We start from the raw sequence: 23,106 nt of genomic DNA, 5'->3' as shown, positions 1-23,106 counted from the left end.
CCCCAAAAAAAAATTATCTTCAGGACTGGGAAGATGGCTTGGTCAGGGAGAGGCAGGTGGATCTCTATGGGCCTGAGGCTAAGTTGATCTACACAGTGAGTTCCTGACAGCCTGGGCTATATAGAGAGACCTTTTGCTCCCCCCCAAAAAAATTATCTTCAGGACTGGGAAGATTGCTTGGTCAGCTTATGAATCAGTGAGTGACAGATTCAGTGAGAAACCATGTCTCCGAAAAACAAGGTGGAAATAAATTGAAGAAGGCAACCAAAACCAACCTCTGGCACATATACACAGACACAGACAGACACAAAGACAGGAAGACAGGGACAGATACAGAGACAGAAAGACAGACAGAGACAGAATTATCTCCAGTTTCAGCCATCCTTACTCCTTGTAGATATTAAACCACTGTACTATCAAGTTAAAAAGAAACAGAAATTTCATGAAGGCTAATGATCTATGGCTCACAGATGCTAACTGAAAATAAAATCCAGGCCCATTGTATTACTATTATCAAGTAATTTCTAATTCATAGTTGGACTATCATAAAGACTGATGGAGTCGTAGTTGGTCTCAGATGCCCACAAATATAATTCTTATTAATGGGAAACATCCAGTATCTACATGGTTGGCTGAAAATATTGTTTTCAAAAAGCCCAATTTATCGCCAAATTGTAGAAATCTTTCAAAAGCGCATTTATTTGCATACATGAAAGCATACGTCAGAGCAGCTGAGGTCGAAGACCTAGTTTGTTAGTGTGTACTGATGACAGAGACAATGTACTTTGTCCCCCAGGACCATCGAGTCCCTGTACCAGGAGCTGGTTGAAGAAGGACTGCTGATCCAGGCTCTGAAGGTCAACCTCTCGGATTACATTGGTAAAGTACACCAAGCCCAATGTTTGCAGCCGTCACATGGCACTTCGTGGGCTCTAGAAATACATTTCATTGTGTCTCTTTTCAGACAGAAGACAGGTCATGGTGGCTGCTTGTAGACTGATTTTTAACCTAAGATGGGGGGAACTCTGAACAGAGGGGCTCCCTGAATAAAACCAGTCCCTTAATAGGGCAGAAGCCAGTTTTTCAAACCAATAGCAGACTCCCCTGGCCAGTTCTTTCTGGTATGACCTGATGTGAAGAAATTAATGGACCATGCATTTGTGTGGAAACATATCGCCCCTGGTGCTTCTGTAGTGCACAACCCTTTCATGAGGTGTTCTTTCCAGAGTCCTTCACTCGCCAGCCTCTGATTGGGTATAGACCAGCCAGCCAGATGGCAGTGGCTTTGGATAGCACTTTGATATTGGTCATTACTTCCCAGATCCATTTCTGATTTGGGAATTCCAGACAGCCTGGGCTATATAGAGAGACCTTTTTACTCTTTTTGGAAACTGAGGAGCCTGAGCTAAACACAAATGCAGTTCTTCAACATTTCCAGAAAATTTTACTATACATCATTAAAGCTGGATTTTAACTCACCTCGGGTCTGCAGGTTTCCTTCAACAAAAAAGATGAACTGACTTCCTACATTAAGGGAACTGTGGTCAAGAACATGTCTGTTCTCAAACACACCACCCACCACTGGGAAGAGCCTCGATCTCAGTATCGCTCAGCCAGTTCGTTTCTGTTCGTCTCTCCCATCTTTAGAGTGAAAATGACCAGTTCTCACTTGTCCTCCGGGACACTGGTTTGGGGTTTTTATTTTCTTGGTTTCTTTAGCATTTTTACACAGAGGCGTCCCCACCCCCCACCCCCCACCCCCGGCTGACCCTGGTAACTCATGCCTTGAAAGACACTTCCTCAGCAGCCTGATTTTCCTGTATGTGGACAGGAGAGCAAGTGTGTGGAGCAGGTCTCTGAGGCTCCTCCTCCAAATGGTAGAAAGCAGAGACCTTGTACACAACAGGTTGTACAGCTAGCACACTTCAAGGACCAGGGGAACATGGTGCATGTCCAGTGGTGAGCGCTCAACAATGTTAGAGCCTCAAGTCACCTTCTAGGGCCTGGTGGTTTCCTCTCTCCTCCTAGCTCCCTTAAAACCCCTAACATCATTCAAACCACGGCAGGTCAGAGCTGCCCTCTCTGCCCTGGGCTCTGCCTCTGCCGAGATGCTCAGCTGCAAGCACTGGTCCCACGCCCAGAAGCCCAGGAGAGCAGGCTCCTGGCCAGATCTCAGGTACCCAAGAAACAAAGCATCTAATTTGACTTGGCATCCACTGCATGGTCGATGGCGTTCAAACGTGCTCCTTTTGACTAGCCTTTATCCCACCCTGGAAGCAGCAAGCTTCCAGGTTCACATGCAAAGTGTTCTGGGTACTTCTCCAATGCAGGCTCCTTTGCCATGGTGACAAGGCTGGATGTCCAGTGCTTGGGACCCTTGATTGGGATAGGCATGGCTGGTTCACTCCCGCCTCAGATGCTTGGCCTTGTTCTGGTTCTTTTGATGCCTCCATTTCTGCTACTGTGGATGGAAATGACAGCAGCAGCAGCAGCCTCAGTGAACGGATGCCAACGCTGAGCGAGCCACACCCCAAGTTCTCAGTCCTTGTTCGATGCTGCTCCCGATAGTCCTCTGCCAATGCTGTTGTCACCTTCATTGGTGGCCTTGGGATGTCACCAAAAGAAGGGCTGATGGCTTTAGAGTGCCCTGCACCCCCATCCCCCTCCTACCTCATATCTACTCAGAGCACCAAGAGACCCAGTCACCTACAAATGACTCAAGATGCTCCCAAGTGGACTTGGCACACCACGGCTCAGCAGCTGCCGTGCATCATGAGAAATGGACCAAAGCCTTCTTAAAGCCAGTTCCATTCTCCTTGGTGTTCATCGCCTCTGCTAAAGCCACAAGCTTCCAAAACTCCAGTCCTAGAAGCTTCGGAGTATCCCAGCACTGTGTATGGCGTGATCTTGCAACAGAGTTCACCTGGAGATGTCTCCTGGGTCACTTGATATTTTTACTCTTTTTGGAAACTGAGGAGCCTGAGCTAAACACAAATGCAGTTCTTCAACATTTCCAGAAAAATTTACTATACATCATTAAAGCTGAATTTTAACTCTGTAGCCACTAGCAGCCAGTTTTTCCATAGAGAGCCATGCTACAAGCTGTCCCCACCATGTGTGGTGAGCACTTAATGTCTGTGGTGCGCCAAGGAGCTCTGTTTATGTTCATAGACCCTCCTGTGTGCCCTCACCCCTGGCCCTGAAGGATTTCTTTAAGAAGCTAGATTACTGGCTGTGGAGACGGGTCAGTCAGTAAAATGCTTGCTGTGCAAGCCCCAGGATCTGTGTTCTATCCCCGGAACTTGTAGAAAACAAGCCAGGTGTGGTGGTGCCGCCTAGCTCTGGGAAAGTGGAGACATCCAATATGCCTAGCCTGCCTACTGACCTCCAGGCCAACAGGAGACCCTGTCTCAAAACCAAGATAGACAGTCAGCTTTGGGGAATAGCAGAGATTGACCTCTGGCCTCCAAACACACACACACACACACACACACACACACACACACACACACACACACGGGCATTTTGATAAACTGCATCATTCTCTGTTCCTTCTTATAGCTATATTGAATAGAATGGAAATCCAGATGCCGATCTTGTGTTGATCTCCGGGATCCTTTGTGTTTCTGATTGCTTTCAACTGTGCTCTTTCACCCTGCTTCTCTTTGTCTTGCTCACCCTGTGCCTGCATGCTACGGCTGTCTTAACCTAAGCCTAGTAGCTTAAACGGTAGAAATGGGCCAGCTCTTGGTTCTGTAGACTGGAAATCTAAGTTGAGATGTGGCGGGGTGCGTTCCTTCTGAGGCATTCGGCCACGTCACCTCTGCTTCTGGCGCTCACTGCCCTTTCTGGTATCACTTGGTGTGTGGATGCTTCGCCCCATCTGCACACTCATCTTTGGGTCCTATCCACCCTCCATGTGTGTCTTTCTCTGTATCCAGTTTTCCCGCTCCTAGATGGACAGGAATCCTGCTCATTTTCAGGCCCCTGGTGGACCCATTGTCCAAAAGCATCTTCACAGATCCTCCTCCCGGGGAAAGAAACACCGTGAGAGCTAGGCTTGAGGACGCCAATACATAGATTGTACCAGAACTGAGTTCAGCACTCTGTGCATGCCTCGTTTCTCTTTCAATTGCCGTGCATTTCCTAGCCCTGTATCACACCCTCTCTCACAAAGACCTTCTCTCCTGCTTTCATCTTTTCTCTCACAAGATCTGGGGCTTGTGCAGGGGATCCAGAACTTTCTGTACCCTGACTTCGTAGATGGGAAGAGATAATGGCTCCCACTCTGGGCAGCCATAAAACACAGAGACATGCTTTCAGAGTGAGGCTCCTAACTTGGCAAACAGCCCAGGCTAGTTGGATCCTTCCCTCTATCAGAACCAACACCCACTAATTTAATTTAATATAATTTGTTTAAATAAAATCTGCTAGGTTCCAGAAAATATGGTCCGCCTGGATATTAATATGGATTTACACAAGCAAGAAAATTGAGGTTGCTTTCACTCCCCCCCCCTAATGCCGTGTTTACTGGCAGTAAGCACTAGATTTAACGGTTGCTACAGGGTCTCTTTCCCTTCTGGAAGAGGCTAAATTAACCATTCTGCTATTTATTACCTGCTCGTTAAAATGCAGGAGTCTCCGGATCCGTAATGGAAGTGTCCACTATCACTCATTCCGCCAACCAATACGGTTGCCCTTGCCAAGGGCTTCTTTTTTTTTAATGCTGAGAATTTGGAAGGCTTCCCTGCACAAGACAGAGGCCAGTCTCTCAGTTTCAGCTCTAATTTTCCTCACGTTTGGGAATGCTCTAAGCACTGGGCGTCTTCGGAACTTCACACACAGGAATGCATTCCTTGCATCTGACACACACACACACACACACACACACACACACAATGGGGTCAGTGAGCACCTGAAGTATGGAAGAACACGTCTGGGGGGGTGAAGGGGACAATCAAACGCCCTGCGTCATTCTGGGGGCATCTTCTCTGTGCATTCAGAAACAGATCACGAGAATCGTGGCAGTACATAAAGGTCCATCCTTGTGACAAATGGAGACAGCCAAACTAATTTTCTTGGTGACCTTATCTAAATGAGTTAGAAAATAACACTTCAGATTTATGGCTAGTTACAATTAAGCCCTTTGATATCTTTAATTAAACCTGTAGAGATTTATTTCTATATTATTCCTTTGGTAACCCTTAAAAATGATAAAAATGTAAATTAATATTACCCTCAACAGGAGCTGTTTCTATTTGTCCTAAATTAGACTCAGACCCTTCCTTTCACTCTGCTGCTCGGGCACACAGACCACGTGGATCTCACATAATTGATGGTGGAACTTTCCACCAATATTAGACATAATCTTTCAGAGTCTGAAAAAAAATCCTGCAATATTTTAACCTCTTTGTATGTCACTCAGAACTTTATCTCCCTTCACACAACTTTCTAAGTGATTCTGAGTGACCAGGCTGGGGATCAAACCCAGGGCCTGGAACATGCTAGGCAGACAATAATTTTTTTCCCATAGGAGATTATTGGAACAGTTCATGTAATTTGCCTTTTATCACAACTGGTACAGCCATGCTTTCTTGCCTGGTTTCTCTTCGAACCTTATCTAAGAAAAAAATGCCCTGGGTTCATCCTGTGGCTGAGATTTTAAAAAACAAACAGATAAAAAAACTCCTCTCTAGGGCAACTTGGGGAAGAAAGAGTTTATTTGGTCCACACTTCCAGGTCTCAGTTTATCATTGATAAGAGTCAGGGCAGAAACCACTCGTGGAGGAGGACTTCTCTCAGGCTCACTGTTCTGGCTTTTGCTCACTTACTCACCCATGCTGGGCTAGCTTTCTTATACAGCCCGGACCACCTGCCTAGGGATGGCGCCGCCCACCATGGGCTCAGCCTTCCTACACCAACCCCTATACACATACATGGTCACAGGTCAATCCTTCCTCTTTGATGACTCTAGGCTGTGTCAGGTCCATAGTTAAGGATGAGTAGGACAGATGTGTCCCCCATGGTAGCTCTTCCATGCTGTATTTGCATTCTCTGACCTTTTGTTTTTTTCAGACCAGTGTGGTTTCCCATTCACTCATCCATGTTCCCTTCCTCCCCAGGTGAGTACAGCTACCTGGGGACAACTTTGCGCCAGGTGGCCATAGAGCCCATGCCCTCCCTCCTGGATGTCAGACAGCTCATCACACTGTATGGAATCTTGCCTCTGGGTAAGGATGGGCCATTCCCACAAGCTGGGACAGCAACCTCCCTTCTTGCTTTGATGGTACTTCCTGTTTGACACCAAAAAGGCGTTTCCCATTCCCAGTTGAGGATGTAAAGCCTTGTCTCACTTCTATAGTGTACACCCAGCAGAGAAGGGCATGCTGGGAAGAGAGCCTCTATGCCATCTCTGGGTCTGGTTCACATTATGGCAGTCATCTGGAGCGAGATGGTCTCTGTGAAGCCAATGAGCTGAGCCTGTGAGCTAAGGTGGCTGTGTGCCTTCACACACTACCTTCTATGGCTAGGACCTGATCTCCCCCACCCCACCCCCACGGTCCCTTCTCACTGCTGAGAGTTCGAGCACGGTTCTTCAGACACAGCTCTAGAGTGTGCCTAGGGATGCAGGAGGCATCCTTCCCTCTGTTTGGTGGTGCTGCAGGAGGGCAGCCCGACAATCGGCAGAGCTCTGCCTGCCGCTCTGAAACTAGAAATCACAGCTTGTTTCACCTACTTCAATAACTCTCTCCCGCTTTGACTTAAGAACCTTAAGTCTGTTGGCAGGAAAGCTTTAAGTCCTCTCCTGACATTACGTCAGAAGTAGTAAATGTACTTTGGGGACAATATAAATGTACAGGTACTATATTTCATACTGCATCACGTACAAATATAACACATTGGAGCCCAAGATTTAATGTCAACACACTCAATATGTAGCATTCACAGGGCCAACTTAATAAAACACATGGAGCCTCACACCTTTTTGTAACATAGTGGGAGTCAGAACATGCAACGAGCCAGCAGGTGGATAAGAAACTCTTCCTGCCTGAGTGTACGCCACACTGGTTCCCTTGGCTCGCAAGTCCCTGCACGTGGTTTTCCACCTTGCTTCAAAAGGACCCCACCCCTACCTCCCTTCACCCCATTGTCTTGGAGAACCCTCCCACCACCACCCACTCCCCCCACCCCACCCTACCCTCACCCCACCCCACGCCCCACCCCCATCCTGTGCTGTCATCAACAGCTGCCAAGCCCTCCTGACCACAGAGTCAGCTGGAGAGCTGGCTCTCCTGAGGGAGTTTTATGTCACCTGTCAAGAATGCAGATAAACCGGGCATGGTGGAGCACACCTTTAATCCCAGCACTTGGGAGGCAGAAGCAGGCGGATTTCTGAGTTCGAGGCCAGCCTGGTCTACAGAGTGAGTTCCAGGACAGCCAGGGCTACACAGAGAAACCCTGTCCCAAAAAAAAAAAAAAAAAGGCAGATACAAGAAGCTGTGTGTGCAGATATGCCTCCAGGTGTTTAAACTTCACATGTTACCTCCAGCTGCACAAGAAAGCAGCCTGGGGAGATACTAGGCTCTTCGAGCACAGTTCCTGAAGCTGCTCCCTGACACACAGTCATAGGGGAACCCTCATGTGGAAAGTGCATCCTGTTAGAAAAGGGACCAGGCAAGGCCTTGGGGGCAGTGATTGTTTGGATCACTTCAGTGGTGGCCGCTTGCAGAAGCCCACACAGGATAGTGTCCACACCTGGTCATGAAACAAAGCCTAAGTGGCAGGACTATGGTTGAGGCTTCCTAGAGCCCTCAGAGTATAAGGGAAAGCCCAGAACATGTCCAGTCAGGTCCTGGAAGATCCAGAAGAGACAGAGAGGGTACTTTCCTGAGCAGGTGTGGGTCATTGTCTGAAGAAGGTTTCTTTTTATGGTCATGTACCCTCTGAATCCTTAGGGAGAGACGGAAATAGGGTCAGGACCCAGAACACTGGGCCTCTCTGCAGTCCTCCAGACCTTAGACAGATGCTGTGCCCAAAGCTAGAAGTGTCTCAAATCTCTAGACCATGCCATGAGAATGAGGATCCCTGGGTTAGCTGGGTCCCAAGCACAGGGGTCTTCCCTGGACCACCCTCTTCACCTCCAAGTGGCCTGAGTGTACTCCACACTGGTTCCCTTGATCTCTCCCTAGAATAGCAACGCCCCACACTCAAGTCTGGCACATCCTCCCCAAGGTTCAATTCTCCCCGAGGTCCCACCCTCCTTGAGGTCTCACGCTCCCCAAGCTCCCATCCTCCCCGAGCTCCCATCCTCCCCAAGGTCTCACCCTCTCTGAGGTCCCACCCTCTGAGGTCCCACCCTCTCTGAGGTCCCATCCTCCCCTCTGCCCTTCACTCCTGCCACCTCTTCCCAGATGTCTCCCAGCCCTGGCCCTGGCCAGAACCCTTGGCAAGCCTACAATTCCCATCCACCTTTCAGATAGCCACTGTCAGCAGTCTCCTCACCTGCCCATCACTGTCCCCTGACTTCTCGCCAATCAAAATGTACGCTGCTCCCTTAAGACCAACCTGATCAACCACTGTGCCTCTGTCACCAGGACCCTTCTCACACACTGCTCCTGGGATGCTCTGCTCCAAAGTCCCACATAGATGCCCCCTTCTCCCAGGGTCCAGCTGAGACCCCTAGCTGAGTTCTAGCTTCTCCAGCATCTGTGGATCTCGAGGTTCCAAGCACGCTTTGCCTCTGGTTGCGAGTTCAGCGCCATCCTGGCTTCCCATTGCAGGCTCACCTCCTCGGGGCTCAGCTTCCTTCTGACCATAAACCCTCAACAGCAGATCTCAAGATTCTTCCATATTTAAAACCCACCCTATTCAGCACAGGAGCTCCCGGGGCTTGCCAGAGCCACGCCCAAAGCATCCTTCCATGTCCAAGAATGAAGGAAAGAGGAGTAAAGAACCTCTCTCTCTCCTACCATCAGAAAATTGTTCCTCCATCACACTATGTTCCTGTAACCCCCTCTGATCACATAAACCTCGGTTATGTCACTGAAAAAAATATGTAAAATGTTGAGCCACTCTAAAGATACGTTTCTAACTTTCAAACAATTCAGTCTTTTCAATTATACCTGGAAGGAAAGGAAAGGGCAAATTATATTGAGCCAGGCATGGTGGCACACGGCTGTGATCCTAGCATTAGAAAGGGAGAGAGAGGAAGGATCAGGCCAGCCTGGGCTATAAGGTAAGAACCTGTCTCCGATTTTATGGTTAATATTATTATAGTCACATATTAATAGCCAAGACATAGGTACCCAAAGTCTCCAAAGCCAGGGCCCATTGAGGACAGCTGCTCCCCTCCCCCCACTGACCAGCACTGAATTCTGTGCACCTTGTGCCTACTGAGTGCCCACTCTGTTCTGCCAACCCAACCCTCGCCCCATCTGGCCTGAGGTAGAGACTGTGCAGATAAGAACAGAGGGCAGCCGGGTGTGGTGGCACACGCCTTTAATCCCAGCACTTGGGAGGCAGAGGCAGGCNGATTTCTGAGTTCGAGGCCAGCCTGGTCTACANAGTGAGTTCCAGGACAGCCAGNACTACACAGAGAAACTCTATCTCGGAAAAAAAAACAAACACACACACACACACACACACACACACACACACACACACACACACACAGGGCAGGAACAATGATAATCCAAGCTGCTCTATTGCCAAGTGCCAGGTGACCTTTGACCCTGACAGTCTGGGGCCAGCTCAGAAGGAAGATCTCTAGGCTTTGTCCCCTGGCCTTGGCCTTTCCCTCTGTCTCATACGCTTCATTACACATACATAGTAGAAAAGATGGTTCCAACCTGCCTCAGCCAACCTCATTGTCTGTCTCTCTGCAATCTGTTCCACCACCAAATAAATAAATAAATAAATAAATTTAAAAAAAAACAACTTGGATAAGCTATTATAGGAATGACCTTTAAAATTATGAGTTTGGAAAAAATGCAGGAGCAGGGGAGGAAAAGCTGGTCTGGAGGACCCCAGAGGCCCCAGAGCCCATTGGGGGCAGAAGGTGAGCCTCAGGCTTGACTTGATTTCCTGTATTCACCATGGCCACAGACCCCGTCACACAGTGCAGCACCCTAGCATCCTTATGCTAGGCACACACTCAACAGCGCTGGCCTATGCCTTTTCCAGGGTCTGCAGAAGTGCACGAGAGAGCTCCCTTGGTGAAGTCACTGCTCTTGGCTGGACCCTCAGGAGTAGGGAAGAAAATGCTGGTCCATGCCATCTGTACAGAAACAGGGGCTAACCTTTTCAACCTGTCTGCCTCGAACATCGCCGGGAAGTACCCAGGCAAAACCGGCCTGCAGATGATGATGCACTTGGTCTTCAAGGTACGTGCCATGGCTCTCTCCTTCCTCTTCCAAATGACACTCGGTTCCTGCAGGTCATTTTTCCAGAGAGGCAGACACATCTGTGTTGAGCTCCCCTTTCACCCTCCCATAAATTAACTTATTTCCAGATCTGGCTGAGCATCCTACAATTAGAAACAGCTTCTTTGGAGCATAAACTCCCTACTGTGGTGCCCAGACCTGACTCCCGAGGCCACAGGCTTCCTTGCTGAGATGCCTGTATGTCTCCTGGAAAATCAAACCCACGTTTTACCTCCTCAGCTCATCTCGCTGTCCTGATCACCTTTGTACTGTTTCTCATGTGGTACAAATTAACGGCACTCCATTACTCTCCAAGCACGAGCTCTTTCGACAGGTCTGAAGGGGGAACCTTCAGGGAGTTAGGCCCAGGATGGGTCACAGACAAGGATGACACAGGGTCACAGACAACATCTCAAAGGACCAAATGCACTGCCAGCTCTGTGACCATAGTTAAATTCTTAACAGCCCCTCTGGGTCCCATCATCAGAATGAATGAATCTTAAAGAACTCAGATGTGAATCGTCTATACATTATATGAAGAGTTTACAAGATGTAATTTCGATCTGGCTGAGGACCTTGAGGTTATTCCCCTGCTGATCAACCCACCTTAGCTGTTACAGTGTCCGCTTTGACTATAGAATCCAGTGTGGCTGCACACAGCATCCAAGCTGGGCTGACTCTGCCTTCTCAGAGGTATAAAGTATGGGGACGGTAGAAGTGAGTCCCTCCTGGGGATGCTGGTCCAGTACATCTCAGATGAGAGAAAGTAGCAGAGGGCTTTGTTCCCTCTTTCCACAGGGCCCTAGAGAGTGTCGCTCTTCCCTTCTTCCATGATTGTAGCAAAGGAACCCTACAGTGCAACACTTCTGGTGATGGGATGCCTGCCTGATGTGTTCTGTTTGTATGATTCCCCTTGCAAACTATCTCTTGAGGACCTTGCCTACTTTGTATGGATGGATGGGTAAACGGGCGTGTGGTTTTGTTTGCATGTATGGGTGCACTTGTGTAAGTAGGGGTTAGCATGCAGCGGTGTGTGTCCGCACATGTGAAAACGGAAGGTCAACCTTGGGTGTCATCCTTCAGATACCATCCACTCATTTTAGGAGACAGGGCCTCTCTCTGGTCTGGTCTCACGAGGCTGGGCTGGCTGGCTAGCGAGCACCAGAGATCTGTCTGTCTCCACCAGCCCAGCCTTAGAAATAGAAGCAGACACCAATGCCTAGCTTTTTTAAGTGGATACTGACTGACGGGTGAGCCAGTTCAAGTCCTCATGCTTATAGAGTGAGCACTATCTCACTAACTCGCCGGCTGCTTACCTTCCATAGGCTATTGGCTTCAGACTTTGTTAGAATTATTTGTATATCCTAGATGCAAGTCTTCATCACACATGACTTGTAACCATCAGCATTTCCAAGCATCTAACACCCCCGGACATTCTTGTGCACGCTGCTGGGTGTTCTATGCTGGTTAGTTCAAACCGTAAGCTTGACAACACCTAGATTCACCTGGGAGGAGGGTCTCAGAGAGGAACTACCTAGGTCGGGTTGGTCTGTGGGAATTATCTTGGTGGTTAATCAATGTAGAAAGTTCTGGTCCTCCGTTGACTAGGCAGGGGGTCCTAAGCTGTGTAAGAATAAAGAAATCAAGCTGAGCATAAGCAAGCAAGAGAGCAGCATGCATCCATTCCCCTCCGCTCCTGACTGTGAATGTGGTATATGACTAGCCGCACTTCCTGCCTTGCCTCCCTCCTAGACGTCTAAGTCAACTTCTTTCTACACTATGTTGCTTCCCTTCCTTCCACCCCATACCCCCGGAGCTGAGGTCCAAACCTTTTGCTTGCTATGTGAGCACTGTGCCACTGGGTTAAACCCCAACACCCCACCTTGCAGTGGTAATACCTACCTTTAATCCCGGCACCTGGGAGGCATAGACAGGCAGATCTGTGTGAATTTGAAGCCAGTCTGGTCTACAGAATGAGTTCCAGGACAGCCAGGGCTACACAGAGAAACTCTGTCTTTGAAAAACAAGACAGTGAGCCCCAACACCCCACTTTACTGTTGCTTTTAGTCTGGATATTTTATCACAACAACAGAAATGAAATCAACCTATTCACATTTCACAACAGCCTATGGACACAGGCACTAAGTGAGGAAACAACTGGGTCACAGTGCTGCTCTGAGACGCCCAAAGTCTGGCACCATCCTCCAAGTTTCATAGCCTGAGTTATGAATGCACAGCATGTGCCTGGGTCTCTTCATATCCTACACAGCTCCTGGTGTGACTCTGGGCACATCCAGTGACCTGGCCGTTGTGTTCAGCTTGTTAGAAAGTGAGAGCCTGATCATAGATAAGTGATTGCTGCACTTAACCAGAATTATCACAACCGGATACCATGTGGACAGGAGATGCTAGATGTCAGGCCATTAAAATGTAGAACAGCACATTATCTGCCTAGACCTCTTGGTGTTGGGCACCTGACACACACCTCATTAGGTTTCACCTTTGTTGTGTATGTAGCTGATTAATGAAAGACCCAGAAGTCTCAGGAGTGGGAGTCATTCAATTAAAGATGCTCCAAGAGGCCACTGCCTCCCCACTCCCCCACTCCCCTACCCCAGCATGACTGACAGAGCAGCTATCTGCATTTAATTAACCAGAGGAAGGCAGGATTAGGAGCCTGCTTAGGCAGGCTAGTCAAGGGCAGGAAGCCTGAGGATGTGGCTAACTATAGAACCTAGGGCTGGGGCCATGGCTCAGCAAGGCTGACTTCTGTAGGATTTGCTGGAGGTGAATAAACAACAGAACCCAGCAGCCTGCACCTAGACACTGGGGAGATGCTGGCTCTTCCCTGATGACCCGTGGCTCTTTTCCTCCTCCTCCTGCACGGTGACACAGCCCAGGGCCAGCACAAGAGTGAGGTCCTAGAGGAAGAGGGCTAAGATGGCTGCTCAGCCGGGAGGTCACATCTAGGTCATGCAGACACACTAGCCTGCAGCCAGCGAGCACAGGATGCACAACACTCTTACACCCAGTCCCTTCTCCAGGAGAGGACCCTGCCCAGATGTGCTCCTCTCCAGAGCTCTTGCCGCAGTCCCAAGGGGGAGCCAGACAGCTCTGCTCCATAGCTCCTGGGGATGAGGGCTCTGACGAATAACTTCAAGACACTGCTGTTAGGTGCGGTGGTGTGACTAACCTAGATCTGTGAAGAATGTGACATATATGTGACGTGGGCCACACCTGATCTCAAATGAGCTGACTAAATGAAGACAGGAAGGGGGCAACTGCAAAGATGGCTCTGTCAGTAAAGTGCATGCTAAGCATTATTGGAGCTTCGGATCCATCCCGTGCACCCACACGGAAAGCCAGCTGTGCTCATCCCAGCACCGGGAAGGTGTGGTCAGAAAGATCCTTGTTGCTCGCTAGTCTGCCTAGCCTAGCCTCATCAGCAAGCCCCAGAGCCCAGTGAAAAGTCACGTCTCATAAAGACAAAGAGGATGGATTTGGGGAATGATATCTAAGTTGATCTCTGGAGCCACGTGCACATGTACGTACATGCGTGCATGCACACATGAGCACGCAACACCCACACAGGCATACACAGTGTGAGGTTGAGGAGTAAGGAGAACCGGGAAGAGGGAAAGGGGGACCAGAAACAGGGCATCATGTACAGATGCCTCAGTACAGCATCGGGTGTGAAAATCAAGGGGCCTGGACCCCGAGCATAAGTCCTGAAAGAGTCTCTGTATGAAGGCCAGGGTCACCTTCCAGTGCGTTGAAGTTGGCTTCAGATTGAGGGGTGGGGTACAGGTGGATCCCCAAACCTTTTCCTGTGCGTGTACTTGGGTTCTAGCAGTCTTAAGTCAATGGCAGGTTTAAACAGGGTGTGAGGAGAGTGTACCAGACTCATCTTCACCACTTAGCCTCCACCACCAGCATCCCACAGTGCGCATGTGCCATGGTCCAGACCCCACAATGCCGTGCCATCAACACTACAAGGCCATGCTTGTCTTCTACTATCTGAGCCTTCAGCACTTAGTCCTGGGGGGGACAGGATCAACGGGGAAAGCATCAGAGAAGGAGCTCAGATGGAACCATGTGGGAAAGCCCACCCCAAGCTTGGAAAAGGGAAAAGAAAACAAGGATGATAAGGTCCCTGGGCCACAAAGCCACGTGGTAGGTATAGCTACGTCTCTGGCTCTGGGGAGAAGGGGGTCAAAGAGGATGAAAAAAGGGGACCCATGTCTCCATGGAGACACCAATTTTAACTGCCCTCCAAGGACATGTGAGGTTCCAAAGAGAAGAGAGCGTCAGACTGTGGGCACTGGCATTGCCAGCAGGGTGTGAGGGGAACACACTGTAGACATTAAGTACAGAATCAGAGGCTGCTGGTGTTGTAAATGAGGTTGTGTGTGGAGGGGAGGAGGTGACCTGTGGCCAGGCTTGGGCAGAAGGATGCTTCTCCTCCCTGGACACACTTGGGGTGAAGATGAAGTATTGATTTAGTTAACCCTGCCCCGGGGAGTAACTTGTGCCTGAGTCTTCGTCATATATATATATATATATATATATATATATATATATATATATATATATATACCCTGTTCTTCCCAAGTTGCCCCTGCATTGCTGCAGCCTGGAGCGAGCCCTCCAGCCCTTACGTAGAAGAGCGTAGCCTGGGAAGAGCAGGACTCTCAGCACAAAGTCACCCCTTGTGACACAACGCCCCTCCATCTGAACCCTTTCCCCTTATGCACAGTAACAGCACCATTCTGCCAGCCCTATTAGCACTGGCCTGCCCACAACACGGTGCCCGCCAGAGTGAGCAGCCCGTGCCATGAGTGCCTGCATCCCTGGTCCTTCTCCTCCTTTCCCCTGCCTCAGTTTACCTCCATTTCATCAGCCAGGCTCCCAGTTTTAGGATACTTCTGGTCTTTTGTTGGTTATCAGTTTCAAAGCAAAGGTAGCCTCTTGCTAGAACCTGGAATCACTTCACTGATTGTATACAATGTAGCACAAGAAGATAGCAATTAACAATAGAAACGTGTACAGAAGAGAAGGCCCTCACACACTGCTCAAATGGACCCCTACTTAGTAGGGTAAACTTAGAATATGAACCTCCCCAGTAGCCTGAACCCTTCCATTCCTCTCCAACATGACAGCACCTCACATACAGACCAAGGATACTGCATACCTGCAGGCAGGGAGGGGTCTCCACCATCGAAGGTCCCTCCTTCCCGCCAAAGGCAGATGATCTGCCTCTATTCATGGAATAAAGAGTGAACACGTGAAGGAATGAGTGTGTGTGGTTCCAGCTTGGTAAACTGAGGCAATAGCTTAGAAAGCAGTTGTTGGGGTTTACTGCTATTTTCCTAAAGTTCTCCATATCCAGCGAAGAACCCTAAAACATCCAGGGCTCGTGTCTGTAACTTACATGATGTAAGCATGTTCTAATGGCTAAGGCAGTATGTTCTGAGGTCTGATGCCTGCAGTGTGCTCAGAGGACTCAGAACGCAGTAATAGAGGCCTCCTTGTTTTGATGGAGATCAGGCTCGGTCAGTAATTGACAGAGACATTTGATATTTGATAGGACTGAAGAGCCCTCTGCTGGCCATAGAGTGAACTATCCCACACGACTTTAGAGGTTCAATTACATTTAATTGGCCATGACCTCAAACTATATGCATAATTTAAATGAAGCTTCTCCATAACTAAGTGAAAATTAAAAGAGCAAGAGACCATTTTTCCATTTTTCATTAGCAAATTTTCAAATCTCTCTCTCTTCCTCTCTCTCTCTCTCTCTCCCTCCCTCCCTCTCTCTCTCTTTCTCTGTCTCGGTTAATTCTCACACATGCAAAAGGAGTATGGACTAGCAGACCCAAGTACTTAATGTTGGTAAACAGAACCACCAAGGGAGATACAGATAAATAGACAGGCAAAGATTCTAGAAGGTTGAGGGGCAGGTAGAGCCCCTAGTAACAGTGAACGTTGGGTTCTTAAGACAGGGAAATAGCATAGGTGAGACCCATTCCAGCCATTCGGACATCCTCAACTCAAGCCAAAGGAGCCATGCTGAGCTGAGTCACCTGATTGCCCCATTTGCTGTACCTGGCTACAGTTTGGTATGAATCATGGTGGCCTTAAAAGCTTTTCTTTCAGAGTGGAAACAGCCTGGCCTTGCACTTGGTGGGTTAGCAGATAGTCAACTTCATCAAGGAACTGCTGGGCCACTGAGGCCAGAGTTACCTTGCACAAATGTCCTGGCCCTATAATGGCTTACTGATCTTCAGTGATTTAGTTGATAGAATAATGCAAGATTGTGTTGGAAGGAACATGCCCGTTCCAGAAGGCAACTGGCCACATTGCCCCTGGATTATCTTCGGCAAAATGCTTTTTAAATGATCAAATGGCCTGCCTGCAGGTCTGACCCCAGTTAAACAGTGAAGGGCACAGATAGGATATGAAAACACAGTCTAAGTATTTTGTGCCCTTTCAGCCCCTGTCTGACATCTGCAGGATCTTGTAAACAACCCGCATTTTTAAACTGATGGGATCCATGCAGTGACCATGAGGCCTGTGGTAGCCAAGGCATGCTGGACCTGCTTCTTCCCAGAGTCAGGTTGCTTGGAAACACAGCCCAAAGTGGGTAATGAACTCCATCTAAGACTAAACTCTAGCATGAGATTGAATGCCAACAAGTGCCACACGAGGAAATTGGAAAGAACTTTGTAGAAAGAGACTGGACCTGGCACGGCCTTTTGAAACCTCAAAGCCCACCCCCAATGACACACACTCTCCCACAAGGCCACACCTCCTAGTCCTTCTAATCCTTCTCAAATAGTACCACTCCCTAATGACTAACCATTCAAATTATGCATCTCAAGGGGCCATTCTTATTCAGTCCACCACAGCAGCTTTCAAATTTTGCAAGGTGACCCAGTTGATCATTATTTATCATAATCCCCAAGCCAGAAGTATTATCTACAGCAGTGCTGATAGCAAACTTAACACACAGTGACCATTGTGGCCTTGTGGCCTAAGCTGCTGTTTTGTGACAAAGCTTTGAAAGAGTATAAGGACAAAGAAAATGTGTGCTATGCTCTTAACAGGTGACAGATTGATGACCCAAAGTGTACATGCTTTAGTCCCCTTGTGATAGTCCCTACCTATTCACCAGGGGTCGGGGGATGTTAACAGATGGGGCTTCCAGGAGGCTGCAACCTTAAAGCCACACAACCCATGTGTGGCTTCAACCAGGCCCTCTCCCTCCAGACGTTATCTAAGGGGATATCAATCATATGCTCCCCAAATGCACACCTAAGCACCGGTAGACCTAGGAAAGGTCAGAAGCCTTGTTGAAAATGTGTTCAAAATAATGAATGATAGTCCCTAATGTTATCATGGTGCTAGAGAAGTATGTTTTCTGTCTGGGGGTTGGGAAGTGGGCAGCCTAGGAGACAGTCCACGGAGCAATGCCCACAGAGTCACGGAACCTTCCCATCTCTGTGTCTGGTGTGGAGGCGTTTGTAACGACAGGGACTGCCTGAAGACAGATGTGAGACGGACAGAGTCAGGGGCTCTGTGCTCCCAGACTGCACTGGTGGGTGCTGCAGTCAGAGACCCCCTCCTTAGCAGGCATGTCTGCCCAGCTCCCCTACTGTGTCCAGTTGATACAGTCTTCAGAAAAATCCAAGAGGATCCCCACAAATGACACAGTCTAAGGGTCCTGACTGGGTTTGTTTTCTCTGCCAGTTAAGGAAATAAAAGAGAGGGCAAATCTGAAGCGCAACAGGCAGCAGCAGAGAAATCCCAAGCAGCACAGACAGAGCGGGTGAGGAACCAGGTGCAGGCAGCAGGCACACAGAGGAAAACGCACTCTATGGAGTAGAGGGTCAGGGCTCAGAAGGGAAAGAAAACTCCAGTCTCCTCTCAAGGCCTGGGGCTTCTAAAGCCTCGGAGTTTTCCTCCCCCACTTGAAGGTTGGTCAGTGTGAAGGTAGATGTGGTGGTTGCTTGGTCTGGAACTGTTGTGTGATGTGCCCTGATCCAGCCTTGAATTTGTTGAGCCAGACCATCAGGAAGCGGGCCTGCTGGTGGGAGACAAAAGCCTACAAGGCCTTTGTTTTAGACCACCAGGCTTCTGCCTCAAGTCAGGAGGGTAAGGAAGAAGCCGGCCATCTTGGAAGTTTGCCACTTTATTACCTCGCCATAGACCCCCTCCCTACCTGTCGCCTACCAGGGAGTCTGTCTAAGTCCTTCTCTCTCACCATGTCACCCCTGTCCCACAGTAGTGGCTCTCTCTCTGTCTCCCTCCAAGGTTGCCTTTCCTAGCTTTCTCTCCTCATCCCATGCCATCTCTGTGGTCTTCTCGCAAGCTAAGCTGCCTAGATACGTCTGCACTCTCCTCCCCAATTCACTGTTTGCACATCTGCCTGAAAGACCCTCTTTGTCTTCTAGATTCTGTCCAAGCATGCTTCAGCAGCCTGTCTGTCCCCTGCACTCCTGCCAAGGCCACCAGTGACATCCTAGCTGCTCAACTTCCTGGCCATCGAAGCCAACAGCCAAGTGTTCCATCTTGCACTTGTATCCAGGATGGCTTGCCCTCCCAGACCGCATCTTCCTTCATCGTTGGTTTCCTGGAATGGTCCTTGAGCTCTGTCCCAGCCATAGTCTATCCAACCCTTCTCTCCTCTTGTAGATCCTTCCACACCATCCCTGGACAATCTTCCTCCTGGACCACTGGTCTTTTCTGATGTCAGGTACCCTCAAGCTCATGGTGGCCCACGCTGACCTCATCATTTCCTCCTTCATCTGGTCCCCTCTAAGCTCACTGTCCTCTTGGTCATTCCACATCTACTTCTATGTATGACCAACTCTATGTCCCTGAGTCCATTCCAGCCTTCCCAGGCACGCACCGCTTTTGTCTTGCCTGTTCCCTTCAGAAGCTTCTATTCCCATCCCACCTTGTCCTTCCCAATGTCCTTCAGCCATTCCCACTGCCCACAAAGCCAAGGTGGCACAAGTCTCAGCTTAGTGCCAACTACAGCAGTCCTCACACTGACCTTAACACAGATAGAACCTTGAAGTCTTCCCAGGATATCCATGGCTTCTAATATATAAACAAATTCCATCGCATGGCTCCAGCCTCTGGCCCCTTTGGGGCCACCCTAAAAAAAACCCTATGTGTCGTGCCCAGTGCCCAAGAGCCTGGCTCCCACTCAGAGCGGCACAGGTACTTTCTCCGTCCATCTGGGAACCTTGAAGCTCTGCCTGCTTTCACCTGTACCTACAGTCTTCATCCCCCTGCCCCTACCACCCTCCCTCCGCTGTCCTCGAGCCACCTGCAGATTCACACCTGCCCTCTCCTGCTTTTCCGGATCCTTGAGGTCCAAGCTTCTAGAAACTGGTCCCTAAGTTACTGATCTTTACGGTTCAATCACTCTACGGTGCCTCAGAACTTCTCTGTCCTCTGCCTCTAAAGGAAAGAAGAAAACATAATTTTCATTCCTATATCCAGGCCAAAATTGAGAAAGCTACTCCCTCTCCTCAGTTCTTCTCCCCCCCCCCCCCCGTGTCTTTACTCGCCATGAAAAGCAGCCTCCCCTCCTCTAATCCTGCCTCACCACCCAGCGATCCAGGCCTCTCCTCTCTGCCCAGCATGGCACAGGAAGTCCTGTGACCACCTCCCAGCTTCCCCACAGAAAGGACAGGAGAATTAGAGATTGCTACTCCCCGGACCAAGGGGACTGTTTCTCATCACCTCTCTGCTAGGTCACAAGAAGAGAGGACAGGTGATTACAGGCCCAGTGAAAGCAGACAGGAAGTGAGGGGAGAGGAAGTTATGGGGAGGGGAGAATCATGGGGGAAAAGGCAGGAATGATGGGAGGGGCAGAAATATGGAGTAACCTGCTCAAACTATAGATAAGGAGCATACATATGTATGAAAATAGCCTCAAATAACCATCTGTAATCACAACTTTTAAAATTTAAAAACTCTGATGCCAGTTGGTGCCCAGGCACTTAAAGTGCCATTTTTCAGCCAGGACATCACTATCTAGAGCAGTGACTCTCAACCTTCCTAATGCTGTGGCCCTTTACTACAGTTCCTCATGTTGTGGTGACCCCCAACCACACAGTTACTTTTGTTGCTACTTCATAACTGTCATTTAATTTTGCTACCGTCATGGATCGTAATGTAAATGTCTGTGTTTTCCCATGGTCATAGGAGGCCCTTGGGAAAGGGTAGTGTGACCCCCAGAGGGGTCATGACCCACAGGTTGAAAACCGCTGGTCTAGAGTCTCCAGTGTGAACCCAAGGAAAGCGAGAATGCTGTGGGGGAGAGGAGGCTGCAGTACTCTCGCTCCTCTTGCTCCCCGCCCCCCCCCCGTACCTCCCACGGATTGGCACAGGCACCCATGGCGGCAGTGAAATTCTAAGCACCAGTTGGCAGCCAGCATTCCCTGATACTGTCTCCTTCTAACCGTCCTTTCTCATGGCTTCCCAGCATTGTTCACGGGGAGCCTACACCCTCCACTGTTTCTGCTCCTCTCTCCGAGTCCTCACCACCGAGAAAAGAGTTGGCGCCCAAACACGACAGATTCCGACAGATTCAGCACCACATGTCTGGAGGAGGATCGCTGGCTCCAGCCGCGCTCTCTGCAGGGCATGTGCTGCCTTCCCTAGAGACTCATAGAATACTGAAGCTGGAGAGTTGGCTAATAAGTTGCTCTGACATCTCTGGGTGCTGATTTTATTAAATAAAAGACGATAGATGTGGGGGAGAGAAGCAGAGAGGGTGTCCCTTCATCCTGTGGCATGTATCTGCCCCAAGGGTGGCAGCTCCCGGGCAGGAGGCTGAGACTTTTTTCCGGCCTCCCACCAGGCAGCCTCACTTCCACTAGCAGCCATGCGAAGTTACAGCAGAGTTCCAGAGGATGGCAGTGGCGGGCGTGGGATTTGGAAAGAAGGGGTGAGGTGTGAGAAGGGCCAGACAAGACACAGCTGTTTAATCTGTTGCTAGCACAGTCTGAAGGGCTGTGTGTGCATGGATGTGTGTGCATGTGTGTGTGTGTGCATGTGCATGTTCCTGTGCCTATGCCTATGCATGTGCAAATGTGTATATGTGCAAATGTGTGTATGTGCATGAGTGCATATGCGTGTGCATGTATGCATGTGCATGTATGTGCCTATGCCTATACCCTGTGTGTGTATGTGTGTATGTGTGTGTGTCTGTGTGTGTGTGTCTGTGTGTGTGTGTGTCTGTGTGTGTGTCTGTGTGTGTGTCTGTGTGTGTGTGTCTGTGTGTGTGTGTGTGTCTGTGTCTGTGTGTCTGTGTGTCTGTGTGTGTGAGTGTCTGTGTGTGTGTCTGTGTGTGTGTGTGTGTGTGTGTGTGTGTCTGTGTGTGTGAGTGTAGAGGTCTGAATTGTTTGTCTTCCTCAATCATTCGTCATCTTATTTTTTTAAGATTTATTTATTTATTTATTTTAAGTAAGTACACTGTAGCTATCTTCAGACACTCCAGAAGAGGGCGTCAGATCTTGTGATGGATGGTTGTGAGCCACCATGTGGTTGCTGGGATTTGAACTCCAGACCTTCGGAAGAGCAGTCGGGTGCTCTTACCCACTGAGCCATCTCACCAGCCCCACCATCTTATTTTTTAAGACAAGGTCTCTCACTGAAACCAGATCTGCCTGCTTTGGCTGGACTGTTAGCCAGCAAGCCCCAGGGATCCTTCCATGTCTAGCTCCCAGCACTGGGACACACATACCACTGTACTGGCTTCTTACCTAGGGCTGGGGATCCCAGCGCAGGTCCTCATGCTTGCGTAGCAAGCCTTTGTTAACCGAGCCATCTCCCCCAGCTCCTTGACTGAACTTTTTGTTCTCTTTTTCTCTGGCAATCAAAATCTAGGAAAGGGGAAAATGTCTGTTCGAATTCTAGTGCCAAAAGTATACCACAGGAGGCTAGGCCAAAACAAAGCACCCCTCATGGAGGTTGCCCCAAATTCGGAGGTCACAAGGGCATAGTGGTTTGGGATAGGGCTCAGTAGAAGAGCCAATGAAGAATCGTGAAGAAAGAGAGTTCATAGCAGCAGAGTGTTTGGGTCCTCAACCTCCATGCACTCACATCAGAGCCCTTGGTCCTCCCCTGAGACAGACACTCTGGAACTGTCCAGTTCTGTGTAGAACAGACAAGGAACCACAGCATGTGCCTGCGTCGCCCCTGCTTCCCACATCATGCTGGCCTCCGTACTGCCTCTGCCGTTTTGGAGCTGTGTAGCTCAGATCACCCTCAGTGATCCCCGTCTATAAACAGGAGGTTTTTAATGGAGAACACTCTGTGGATTGAGTTGAGGAGATCACATGCATCTGAAGCCCAGATAAGCCCCTACGAGGGGTGGCCGCATCACATGTGTGCTGGCTCTAGCGTATGCAGTGCCTGTGCCCTGTGCGTGGCACAAAGTGGCCCCACTGCTCCCTGCTGAACCACCCTCAGTTACAGTCCATACCATCTGAGGCCTGGGGTCTAAGAATAAGACTTGAATTCTCAAACTCTATGGCCCAGGGTCTAAAAGCCTAATAGTTCCCCAACTGTGTGGGCTCCTACAGTTTGCTGAGTGTCCTTGTGTGTTGGGGGGACATGGATGCATGTGATCCAGGTGTTGGATTAAGTTCAGTCAACATCTACT

General features: G+C 49.3%; 1 protein-coding gene across 5 annotated transcripts in view; it reads left to right on the top strand.

Annotated features, from left to right (window-relative positions):
• The window catches only part of Iqca1 (IQ motif containing with AAA domain 1), a 113,905-nt gene that overhangs the window by 78,038 nt on the left and 12,761 nt on the right, over positions 1-23,106 (top strand). For all 5 annotated transcript variants that reach the window (XM_029539000.1, XM_021198927.1, XM_029539002.1 and 2 more), the window contains 3 exons: positions 797-879; positions 6,123-6,230; positions 10,183-10,382. In XM_029539000.1, coding sequence (XP_029394860.1) covers positions 797-879; positions 6,123-6,230; positions 10,183-10,382 — 391 coding nt within the window. The remainder of the gene's footprint in view (positions 1-796; positions 880-6,122; positions 6,231-10,182; positions 10,383-23,106) is intronic.

The sequence above is a fragment of the Mus pahari genome, chromosome 5 (genome assembly GCF_900095145.1).
Source record: "Mus pahari chromosome 5, PAHARI_EIJ_v1.1, whole genome shotgun sequence".
Lineage (NCBI taxonomy): Eukaryota > Metazoa > Chordata > Mammalia > Rodentia > Muridae > Mus > Mus pahari.
This window is presented reverse-complemented; position numbering and strand designations above follow the sequence as displayed.